A 13028-nucleotide genomic window follows, 5' to 3' on the forward strand; every position below is an offset into this window, starting at 1 on the left:
GAAAGATATATACAATTTACAGTGTGAAATCAGGTTTCAAAGCCGGCCAGAGGAAAACGGACTGAAAAGGGCTTATCTGCTGCAAGGCACTGTGCTTAATATTGGTGGTATTAGGAGTCATATGCCTCCACCCATTTTAGATACACAAAAAAAGCTTTCAAAAGCATAATGCTAGGCTGAATAAAGCACAATATACAAATCCAGAATAGATTGCCTTTTCCTAGACAAACTTTTCAGAGGCTTGATCCAGAACCATGATGTTTTAAAAGTGGAAAGAAGGCAAATGGAAATTTCTAAAAGTCAGGGACCAACATGTTTCTGCCCTCTCTACGCACTGGAAGGTAAGGGGCATTCGTCAGGGTCAAGGATCCCCTAGAGGTGGATGCTATTTACATGCCAGTGACTTGAGCGGGTGGGCACCGGCATGTAGGTACACCCACCGGTATTCCCTTTGGAGTGAGTGTGACTACAAGGGATACCTTCCCCCAGCATTTCCCAGACCAGATGCAATTCGCCTTTTTCCTTGGGACCTACCCTAATATGAACAATCAGTTTAGGTAGGCTGTCTATTCTTCCTTTACCATTCAGAGAGCGTGCTTAAATAGCATCCACCTCCAGGGGATCCCTGACCCTGACGAAAGCCCCTGACCTTCCAGCACGTACAGAGGGCAGAAACATGTTGGTAAACTAAATACGGACATATGTGAGATGCTAAATATCAGTCTTCCTCGGGAGAGTATCTGAAGCTAAAAGATCAATGTCTGATGAACTGGGCAAGCAAACCAAGTACTTAAGAACTAACTTCACAAACTCTATGGGGATAAGGATCAAGACCATTTGGCCAGCCTAAAAAACATGTATTCCACTGACCTAGCACAATGGTGTAAACTATACATCTCACGGCTGAGTAGCAATGCAATAAATAATAAGCATGTTGACCCAGCTGTTAACTTTTTCCAGGCGCCGCCAACCACTATATCATTGATGTAACTGAAGTCCATCTAAAAGCCAATATTTTCCTTTGTCTGGGCAGGTAGCGATACTAGACTACATTAAATGATGGTTCCAAAGGAGCCAGGAGGTCTAACAGGCATGGGCATATTGACGTACTAATAGCAGGTCACCTGCACATTTTTGAATAGTTGATGCAAGAATCTAAGAAACACTGGCTCGATATGAGAGGGCTCTGGCGGGTCACCCTCTAAGGGAGAAACCCCGATTACAGAAAGTCTTGCCTTTAAAACTTAAATATATCAGAGATAAAATAAAACCACACTCAAATTATGGGGTAAACAAGCAACTAAGGAGAGGATTACCACATTCCCAGCTATGCACCTCAACCAACACTCACCAGCAAGAGAACTCTAGGTTTGAGAGACTGAAGCAGGGAGAGTGTTCATGAAAAAAGACATTAACAAAAGAGTACATCAAAACCTTCATGGGCTGTAAAAAGGTCACTGAAATCACTGAGCAAGATAAACTTAAATATGCTCAACTTAGACATTGAGCCATACAGCCCACAAATTGGAAAAACTACTGAAGTACATATTGAACTGCAAAAGGGCTCTGGTCAACAATTTACTTTAGTGTGCACTGGAGCACTTACTGTGCCCTAGTAGACGGGACTATCAACTAGAGTGGAAACCTCAACTTGAGAAAAAGATACCCAAGATAAACTAGGAGCATAGCTGGAGAAGCACTGTGATATGCCTACAGCACAGGGTACTGGTATTTCAACAGATATATATCCACATTCATTGGGCCTTAGACGGAGATGTGTTGAACGTGTGGAGTCAACGATCCAGATTTGGTGGGAATGTGCATGAATCCAGATGTACTGGAAAGAGATACTCAGCCATACTTGACAATTATAGGTTCAGTGATAGAGTGCAATGCCGAAAGACTTACTGGAAACAGGAGGAAACCCACACCGTGAGCCACTAGATACACTTCCTGTGGCGGGTCACAGCCCTTGAAAAGCTCACACACTATATTCAACACACAAGTGAGAGCTCTGATAAACTGAGACCCGCTGATCACTCATGTCACTTGTTTAGTAGAGATTTCCCACCAAAGCAGAGACCTCTGCAGTTCTTATGATACACAAAGCTTAAATTAGGTCTTCGGGCCCCAATGAAAAGTAGCTGAAACTGAAGGACTGGTCTTAACAACAAGATGTCATGGTTGAGGGGGGGGGGGTGGGGGGGGGGGGAGCCTGTGGGAAGAAGAGGGGCCCAGGTGAGTGAGGGGCATGGGTAAAGAGGGCTGGAGATTTTTCAGGAATTTGGCCAGAAGAGAAGATTGATTTGTGGTTGCCACTTGTACTGTATAAGGGTAAATCTTTAGCTTGGGACTTAGGAATATGCAGTGATTGCTAAAGGTGATCAGTAGATGTGCACAATGCGAACATTTATTCTACGTCTTCCCATGGGTGCTGCGACCCACCAAGCCATAACTGCACATAGACATTGATTGAATCTATCTTTCCAGGTTGTATTCACCACTATTCAATTGAGGGGGGAAGAGGTGAAGGGAAGGTAGAAGCATACTAGGCTGGGTGTGAGATGAGTGTCCATTTGGTTAGTGGTGCTCCTAGAATATCCGAGGCATGTTTTTGTTTTCCTCTTTCAACCACCATCCATCTGGTGTCCCATGTAGTGCATGCCCTGCTTGGAATAACAATGGGTTCCATAAGCTATGTCTACTTTCAGGAGATAAGATGTCTGTATGTGCTTGCTCTCACTTATTTTTTCACCCTTGATATTACAATACTGACTGCTCTACAGCTGCATGGTCGTCATCTGGGCTTCGGGTGAACAAACAAGAACAGAGATGGCATTTTGTAGATAGCAGCAAAGTGCAAATCTAGCACTCCATGTGGAGGAAGCACATCAATGAGGGCACGCAGACTACCCGACTTTAATGCTTGGGGGGGGGAGGGGGGGGGGAGGGGAGGGCAGGGTGTTAAAACAAGTACATTTAAAGTATCCACTTTCATTCAAAAGTGCTTGAAATAAGTTGAAGCCACCAAAGGATGTTACAGTGTCATTAAGGATGTTTTCCAAAGAGATTTCTAGTAAGATCAAAAGGGCAGTGTTCACAGTTCAGAGCACCTAAACAAATGGCCTTTCACCTGTCTTGCAGGTGCAAGCTCACACATTCATTGACCATGCAGCACCACTTTCCCCACGCATTGTGGTAAATAAAGTTCAATCAATTAATTTTACTTACATTTCAATATTTTTTTTTAGCAATTAAGTACTTGTTCAGGCAGATCTGAAAATCTCCTGATACGCGTCTGAGTCCTACCTTTCAGCTATGACTATTCCTATTGTCTGGGTGTCTTACATGCTGCTTTAAGTGACTGTGGTGTAACACCAAGCAAAATACAGGTGCATGCCACTGGTTTAAAAAAAAAAAAATAATAATAATTAACATTCCTCCTGTTCAGAGACCTTCCTTTACATTTTTCACAGGTGTAGTACACCTAGTGAATATGTGCACTAGTAATTCCTCTGCTTCAAGAATTTAAAAACTGTAACTGTCACTGGACTGCACTCTCAAAGTGAAAATGCCTTAGTTTACTCTAACATATTCCTTACTAATACTTCAATTTTATTCTTTAATTCCAGACTAGAATAACTCTTTAATATAGTGTGTAAATCACTATTAAAATACCTCTTAGAATCATAAACCCATCACACCATCGTACAAAAAAACGACTCCAACTACGATTACTCAGTGCTTCACTGAATTCACGAGTTCTAAACGATATATAAAAAAAATAAAAAATAAAACGTCATTATGCTCGACTCTTATGTCACATTTCTCCACGCCAGTGAACTCCAGTTGAGGCACCAGCTCCAGTTCAGATCGTAAGTGAAAATACAAAAGTATCAACTCCCCTGGGTTATGGCACTTGTAACAGATATTGTGTAAACCACAGAATCTTGACATGTCTTTCCTCTCAGCTTTTTTTAATCTATTATTTTATTTATTTCTGTTAAAAAGAAAAAAAGTTTATGAGGCAAGGGCTTAGAAGAAATGAATGACGTTTGACGTAACCTCTTCACAAGCAGAACTAAATGTTTAACCCATTGGGAATTTTGGGTTACAACTTGATACGCAGTGATGAACGTTAAAGTCTCCCTAAACATAATTCATCTTCACCTATGCAGCCACCTGAAAAATGGTTTACTGTACAATCTAGTTAAAGCAGTTCTAAAGCCTAGTCTCAATGAGGTCAAGACATCAGAAAACCTTCACCTTTCAAGGCTCTGAAAATGTCAACTTGGATAGGCAGAACTAGATGATTGATTGTTTTCCCCCGAATGGTATTAGGTTATAGGACAGATGGCAGATCACACCAGCTAGCACAATGATAAATTTAATCTTTCTAAGAAATGTTCTGTCTCTTAGTGTACAGTACACTATATGTGGCTTTTTGGAGAGAAAATCTCCCATTTAAAGATGGTAAAGTGTCTATCACTTGTACCTGGCCTGTTCTCGGTGTATGAGCTAGAGATTCATAGACGAAGACCATGGGTTCCACCCATGAAGGTGAGCATGAGAGATCAGTCATTTTGAACTTCTTTTCCCTCATGTAAGTCTTCATCATTCAGTTACATGTAGTGGCAAACACTTTGTAAAATTTAGAAGCAGAGGAGTGGGGTAAACCAAGGGACATGCTATCCAGGTCTACTACATTATTTCATTAACTATTTAGAAAATTATTTTCTACTTGGCAGAAGAGAGGGTCGAAATGGAGGAGGTATTCATGCTCTGTTGCCATGGTCCCAGCATTAAGAGTCTAATCTTGTATCAATCTTACTTTGCAAGAGAAGGTAAATTACTTTTGGAAATTAGCTAGTAGAAGACCTTCCAAATACTGTTTTTGTATAGTAAAATTTTCAAAAAATAAAAAGGTGAAAAGGGGTGTAGGGCTTCAGAGGTTAGAAACGAAGATCCAATCACCTCATTAAATGGTCATCTCACTTAGGAATTTCATGAAAGAAAAAAATACAAATTGTGGTATGCACCTAGGCCAATGCTCTGCTTGTAAATGGACAAGAACTGGCACTATTTTTACAATGCTGTACAATGTGTACTATTTGTCTTTAAGATAACAGGTTACTATTAACAAAATGCATTAACTATTAAGTATTCTCTCGCACAAGGTTGATTTTAGCCAATTACATTTGGCATTTGATGCACTGGGTATAGCCTTTGGTTCTTAGTGACTACGTTAAATGGTTAGAAAAGTGAAATGGAGCGTTACCCGATGTGTATTTATTGTACACATGCTTGGAAAGTAATCTGAATATCTTGTTCCACAGACTACAATTCTTGTGGTCCAATAATGTTCGTACTTTATGCCTGTAGAGTATGGAGCACAACACAATATGCTATGTGGTTTGTGGTAATAGCAAACCAAGGTAGCAGATTTAGACCAATCCCAGACCTGAATTACTTACAGCATTTACCTTCATGACTATCTGCTCAAAAGCATGGGCAAGGGGTGCAAAATTCTGTAAAGATTAGCAATAACAATGAACAACAAACAGTCAAATAAAAAATAAACAAATACCTGATGGACTATCTCCACTTTCTCCGTGTTGCAAATGCATGCCACCAGAATCTATTGAGTTCACGGTAACAGTCTGAAGATTTGGCATTTGACTAACAGAGGTCGATGCTGAAATGCCTCCAGCTCCAACTTGACCAAGAGTAAGCGTCTGCACAGGTGTTAGAGTAATTTGCTGCTGTGATGGATTCTGTATCTGCAAGTTTTGCAAATTTTGGACTCCTTGCACTTGAAATGTTTGCCATGCTATCTGTCCAGAAGGGGTCACGGTTTGAGCCTGAATTAAAAACGTTCCAGGGTTCAACTGTAATTGAAGATTTTGCAAAGCCTGCTGAGATATGCCTTGGACACCATGGATTGTCTGTTGTGCAATGCTTTGCACAAGCTGGGCTTGACTGGTATGCTGCTGAGTCTCTTGAAGTTGTAGGATAGGCTGTGCTGTGGAGACCTGAATATTGTGTGCCTCATCAGAGATAGGAGATTGCATGTAATTTCCCTGAAGGTCAGAAGTGTGCACCTGCTCACTAGGACTGGAGGTCAAACTATTTGAACTTTGCTGCAACATGCTTGTGTGGTCCATGCTTACCGGCAGCTGGGATGGTGAAGACGTTGGCACAAATAAATCTGTATCCATGTTGGATTCACTTGCTTCTGGGGAGGCTTGTTCACCAGTCCTTTCAGAAGTATCTGAACTATCCATAGCCTGCCCTGCATTTATCATGTGTCCATCTGCATCAATGCCAGCAGTCATGGTTTGAGATCCTCCGGGCAAACCCAAAGAGTCAAGATCAACACTATTGATGGGTACAAAAGTGATGTTGCCTTGCCCAAGGCTGAGTGGTACATTTGTAACCACTTGTGCTTGACCAGGAAAGCTTGACCCACCACTACCACTGATAGTAACTCCCTGAATCTGAACAGATCCACCTGAATGCTGGACTTGGCCGGATGGAGATAACAAATTTGAGTTAGAAGCCAAAAGATTACCGGATGCAGTTCCAGAGGCAATGAGTGTTTGATTGGTGCCAGAAATTAGCTGAATCTGACCAGATTCTTGATTGATGCTGCCACTTTCTGAAGTAGTAAAACCAAGCTGCACTTGCTGACCATCTGCTGTATGGAGCTGAGGAATTACTTGATACTGTACATTGGATAATGTACCATTAGATGAATCGGTTCCTTGTGCAACTGAAAATAGATGCTGGTTTTGCAAACTCTGAAGAGGAAGGACATATTGCCCAGTTGACGTCACTGTAGTACCACACGGAAGCTGTACCAAATTGCCAGCTTCATCCTTAAGCGTAGAACCAGTAGAAAAGACTTCCCATCGATTTGGAGTTTCTGCCAAATTTAGGGAATCCAAATCTTCAGTCTAGGAGGGGGGAAGAAAACACATGTATGAACTTTTGGCATAACACTAAGCATGTGCATCATAATCAAAATGAAAGCACCATATTAAAAAACAGAACACAAACTCTGGATTTTAGTAGAAGACAGTTGAAAATTGCAGATACCCGAATATTTACAGAAATGATCCGTAATTCACATTCAGAAACAATTCTAATGGATTGAAATACAACAGGCATTACAAGGCATTTACTGTTAAATCATTAGGTAAAAGTGCACAGTTAATAGTTTGATAAATAAGACACTGGTTTTGTTAGCCTACAAAAAAGTACTACACATTTCGGAGAGATGCCAAAGAACCAAATGCCACCAACATAACATATTTAGCATTTGTTTTGCTATAGAAAACACAAATGTAATCTTGCATCAACTTTACAGCACTTCTGCAACAGAAACGTTGAACTTGTGTACTTGGTCACTTTAGAATTATGTGACCGAAGGTCAAACCACTAGACAGTGGCTTTTCCATCAGGCTTATGACCTGACAATTGCACTGCTGCCAGACAAAGTTATCTAACTTTCACTACTATTACTTGCAAGCTTTTGAATTATTACCAGATCGGAAATCTTTAATAACTTCAACCAGGCAGTACTAAAATGACGGATACAAAACATGTGTTGACTTCATTATCTGGGTCTTTTTGTCAAACTAACATTTTTCATTCCCTATACGCCTGGGTGCGGCATTCAGATTTCTGAGAATATGCGTAGTCAAAATGACCAAAGCAAGATGTTGATCCCCAGAGACTTAGGGCCAGATGTATAACCCTCAGTTTTTGCAATTTGCATGTTTTGCAACTCACAAATTGCGAGTCGCGAACACTGATGTACGAAAGTGTCTGAGACACTGCTTGCAATTCGTAAATGGGTCGCAAGGGACCGGTCTGATTAATATTCATGAGGCCAGTCGCAATTTGTGATTCACTGGGAATAGTCAGCACTCAGGGATGGTGGCCTGCTGGGGTCAACAGACCACTGTGTCTGTGACTGCTTTTTCAATAAAGCATTTTTTTTTTTTTTTATGTAGCAGTTTTCATTAAAGGAATGCATGACACATTAAAAAAAAAAAAAAAAATTCCCAGTCGCAAAAAAAAAATTAATACATGCCAGTGCGACTTGCTATTAGAAAGTGACGCCCTTTACACGGCACTTCCTAATAGTGACTAGCAACCCCTATTTTGCAAGTCACTAATAGCTACTGACTTGCAAAATAGGGATGGTACAAAGGGAAATGCATTTTACAGGTCACAAACGGCCCGATGAGCCATTTAGGACTGGTAAAATACATCATACGTTCGGCCCTTGGGCCCAAATTCGAGCTTCCACCATTTGAGGGAAAGAAAAGAAAAAAAAAAACATTTTCGACAAGTCAACTAACTTCCTTGTGTCTAAAAGTTTTAGAAACTAACAATTTTATAATGTGCTAAAAAGAAATAGTTCATGAACTTTATCTCAAACCACCTCCAAACCTTTTCGCTGCTGACTCCAGCACTGGTGAGGACACTGTAAACAAATTTAACACATACATGAAACGAAGTCTTGGAAAGACTTATTAGTATATGAAGAAGGAAATTAGCGGGCACCCTGCAAAGAAAGCTAGGATTTATCTTCAGTATCACACTAAAAACAAGGAGTATGTGCTTCAAGTGAAAAAGCTTATATTTTGCAGACTCAAGATTAAGATGTATTTACTTAAATAAATCCAGGTGATGAATTCCAGCTCAACTCCCCTTAGTTGAGTAGGAAAGTGTGAACGTTCCATAAGTAACTTTTTTCAACTGTATAATTAATAATCTTCTACTTCGCCAATCTATTCTCAAAAGGAGATGTCTGAAGACGACATCTTGTGCTCCATTAACTGGTCCCGAAACGTACTATGGAAAATTTCTTAGCCCATACCAAGATAAATGAGAAAATGGGGTCCGACTGGAACAAGTCATTTCACACTGCAAACCATTCTCTTTGCATCATTTTTCATATCGTATATTATGTTCTCCTAGTTGCCGTTGCTTTTGCTAAATGCAAACCTCTACATTTTTCAGAAATCTCAAAAGGTATACACTCCAAGTAATCTACAATCACATTGTGAGATTCCAGGTGGTACGACAGGAGACACAATTTGACACTGCTGCAGAATGAATAACCACTTATTAACTCTGAACTTGGGCGGGCTACTGGCAGACTGATATTAGACTCTGTATCAAAATGGTCTGATCTATGAAGAAGCTTTAGAATCAATGGACAACTTAATTTTACTTCGACAGTTTCATGGTATATCAGAGGTATCTGGCATTATGAGGCGAAAATCTAACCCCAAATAATAGTATCCCATGGAAGAACAGGGGTCTATGATATGTTGTGTATTCTTGCATGACATGTATTTGATTGTTTAACGGCCTGCCAGGAACATATTTTTTAGAGATTGTGGTGGAATTTGTACTTCTGACTGTCAATGTTGCAAGGCCTTCTGATTATCCAGCTACATTATGTAGATTCCACAAGTAAGCTAATCATTGGCTACTTTATCACCAATAACGTGATACAGTGACATGTCTAGGGTATGCACATGATGACCCAAATGAAAGTGAGCATAATAAGGTAGGTCCCATTATAGAGGAAGAGCTTTACAATTCAAAATTCTTTCCACTTGAAGAGACACCTTCTACAAATCAGCACTGAATACACTAGGACCATATTCGGTCAAGGGAGGTGCATGATTAGATAGTACATGAAAACTGAAGACTCATCTGCGTAAATGTTCAATCAGCAGATCTTGAAGTGTTGCGTTAATATGACAAGCTGATAAAACAAAATTCAATGCTTTAACAATCCCTTCTTCTAAAGCACGGATAAAGAATGCTAAGGAGTGGAACATATAAAAATAATACCAGACAGATTCCATTCTAAGCAGGTATGTGGGAGGAACTTATAGATTCAGCAGGTGATGTCGTTTTTTATCTTATCTTATGAATACTTCTAGGAGCAAGACTGGATTCGGAAACCTTTCCTCAAATGATAGCCGTCTAGAGCAACCAAGTAGCGCCATGCAACTCCAGTTGTGCTCCACATACCCAGGAAGTGAATGAAGGCAGTGGGCGACAGTGTCAGTTCTTTGCATTTTTTTCAGTGACAACAGATGTGTGCAGAGAGGAACGAAAATATTTTAATATCAGCACATAATGAGCAGCATTAATTCAGAAAGAAGGGAGTTGATTAATCTGTGAGAAGAATTAATGCAAGCCAAAGGGTTTTTCTTAACCAAGATGTGTCACATCTTAATGTAAATAACGATCCAAAGCAAGACTCTATACTTGGTCACAGCTCATCCTTTCTTGGCTCTAGCGAAACCTACGAGAAGTTGATTGTCCACCAGCTCTGATCGTGGCCAGACCGATAAAGCTGGCAATTGTCTGACCTTACGGAATCAATCTCCACCAGGAAGAGAGTATTGAAGGTCAGAATGCTAACATAACTGTGCATTGGTTCAAACAAATATGCAAAGCGGAAAGCGCTAAACTGCACTAGGGCGTGGGTGAAAGCATAAGACAAATCTTTCAAGAAATGTAGAGAACGAAAAAGGTTGACTCAATAAAAGAATGCAAAAACAGCAACCAAATACCCTTTGACGAAACCATGCAGGGCAAGAGAAAGCACATGATGTTAGATAGTGACCCCTCAGATAAGTTTCCAAGTGCAGGTTAGCAGCAGTAAACAAACCTCTACATTTGACAGATGGTTTTCTAGAAGTAAAGATGACATTCACTACCACTGGTGGTAAGCTGATGGCATTTCCATGGTGAAGCTGATGCAAGGAATCCACAGCTTGTAAACATCACACCCATGACAGTGGGGTGGATTTTCCATTCATGATCCTCTAGAGACACAGAATGCAAACCATCGACCTTCACAGAGCACCTGCCAGGTGAGCTGCCACTGGACATATGCTCTATGGCAGAACAGACTATCACAGTTCGAAGGCACCTCTCACTCGAGTCCATGCATCCACTCTACCCTGGCAGTTATGTGCCCCAAGGGAGTGTCTCAGCTTAACAAGGAGATGTCCGTAATGACAGTGGCTAACGTCTGCAGAGAACAGCAGTGACAACATAACATGATGTTGGATGGGCATGTCTACCAACTGAGGTTTCGAAGAAGAGAACGGAAAATCTCCACACAAGCAGAGTCCCCCATGATGTTTCAGCCATTGTCTGCTCAGACAAAACTGAAGTCGCATTATACACCACCCGGTGTGCGGCACCAACAAGATGCATGAAACCCTATGACTCACTAGATGAAGAATCTGCAGAGCCAGAATTTGGGTCTGCGCGTGAAACACTGCGATCATATCCTGAAAATCAGAGATCCCCTGAGATTGAGGAAACCTTTGTGCAGGTCAGGGACACCATCAAATCCTGTGTATTCAGGACATGAGTATCTGACTGGGACAGCATTTTGAATTTGTCCTGATGAACAAAGATGCAGGAGCCTCAAATACATAATGGGCTGGAGGTCTTCTTGGGGACCAAATAATAAAGAAAGTAGATTTACATGCCTCATTCCTCTAAGGGCACACTTTATATGGTGTTCTTTCGCACCATATAAAGTGGCACCGTATAAAGTGGCACCGTATTCGCAGCAGGGCAACAACTTTCACCTCTAAGATCGAGGCATGGGCTGGTACAGTTCCTGGTGGAAGGCTGGTGATCTGGACAGTCTGCAGTAAGGTGAGGGGGTAACCTTTTCGGACCACGTGGAGCACTGAGATCCGTTGTGATGAATTCTCACCTAGCAAGCACAGAGGAATTGGCCTCTTGACCAAGTAGTCTTTTCCCTATCAAGGGCATATCCATTAAGGCAGCCTGGGCAGTCCCAGAAAATCCAACGGAGCACGTTCAAGCATGCTTACACAGAGTAACTGCCATAGTGATAGAAAGGGCCACTGTATCAGTCAAATCTAATCCATATTTTAGAATATGTTTTAAGGAAGCTAGGTCCTCTTTAATCGGCTCATAAACTGCCCTCCATGCACATTCGGGAGCTAATCACAGACAGTTTGCCATTTCCTCTAAGACCATGTGTAGATCGTCTTAGAAAGCATGCAGCATTAGACTGCCAAAAGCAAAACTTTTGCATACAATGGAGTGAGTAGATGTTTGGATTCAGTTTAATCAAAAACGCTTGAACCACCAAAACTCCAGAGAAAGATGGATTAACAAAAATGGAGGATGAGACAGCCTGGACTAAGAGCATCAAGCAACCTGCCTGTGGCCTTAACCGTACTTCTTCCCCAAGCAGCTGGCTCCAGGTTTACCAGGACTTTGTTAAAAGACAGGACAGTGTCAGGAGCCACTGAAGATGGCTGCACGAATTCTATAAGGATGATGAATATTGTTTCTGCATGGGAAAGGACAACTGAAGTGCCACCATATCTTACACACAATAACTGTGACTTTGCAAACTTCCTCAATAGGAGGATTTGAAGGATGAGGAGCCCTCCCTTTCGGTGCTCTATCAAAGCCATTCGCATAGTGAACACCCTAACAGGACCTCTGTGTTATAAGAGGGGATTATCGGCCTCCAAACCACCATCCTCGGAGCACCTAAAATGCAGGTAAAGTACAGGGAGTGCAGAATTATTAGGCAAGTTGTATTTTTGAGGATTAATTTTATTATTGAACAACAACCATGTTCTCAATGAACCCAAAAAACTCATTAATATCAAAGCTGAATATTTTTGGAAGTAGTTTTTAGTTTGTTTTTAGTTTTAGCTATGTTAGGGGGATATCTGTGTGTGCAGGTGACTATTACTGTGCATAATTATTAGGCAACTTAACAATAAACAAATATATACCCATTTCAATTATTTATTATTACCAGTGAAACCAATATAACATCTCAACATTCACAAATATACATTTCTGACATTCAAAAACAAAGCAAAAACAAATCAGTGACCAATATAGCCACCTTTCTTTGCAAGGACACTCAAAAGCCTGCCATCCATGGATTCTGTCAGTGTTTTGATCCGTTCACCATC

General features: G+C 41.0%; 1 protein-coding gene across 3 annotated transcripts in view; it reads right to left on the reverse strand.

Annotated features, from left to right (window-relative positions):
* Window positions 1-13028, reverse strand: part of SP3 (Sp3 transcription factor) — a 118105-nt gene that overhangs the window by 88694 nt on the left and 16383 nt on the right. For all 3 annotated transcript variants that reach the window (XM_069225365.1, XM_069225363.1, XM_069225364.1), the window contains one exon: window positions 5588-6956. In XM_069225365.1, the coding sequence (XP_069081466.1) occupies window positions 5588-6956 (1369 nt within the window). The remainder of the gene's footprint in view (window positions 1-5587; window positions 6957-13028) is intronic.

The sequence above is a fragment of the Pleurodeles waltl genome, chromosome 3_1 (genome assembly GCF_031143425.1).
Source record: "Pleurodeles waltl isolate 20211129_DDA chromosome 3_1, aPleWal1.hap1.20221129, whole genome shotgun sequence".
Taxonomy (NCBI): domain Eukaryota; kingdom Metazoa; phylum Chordata; class Amphibia; order Caudata; family Salamandridae; genus Pleurodeles; species Pleurodeles waltl.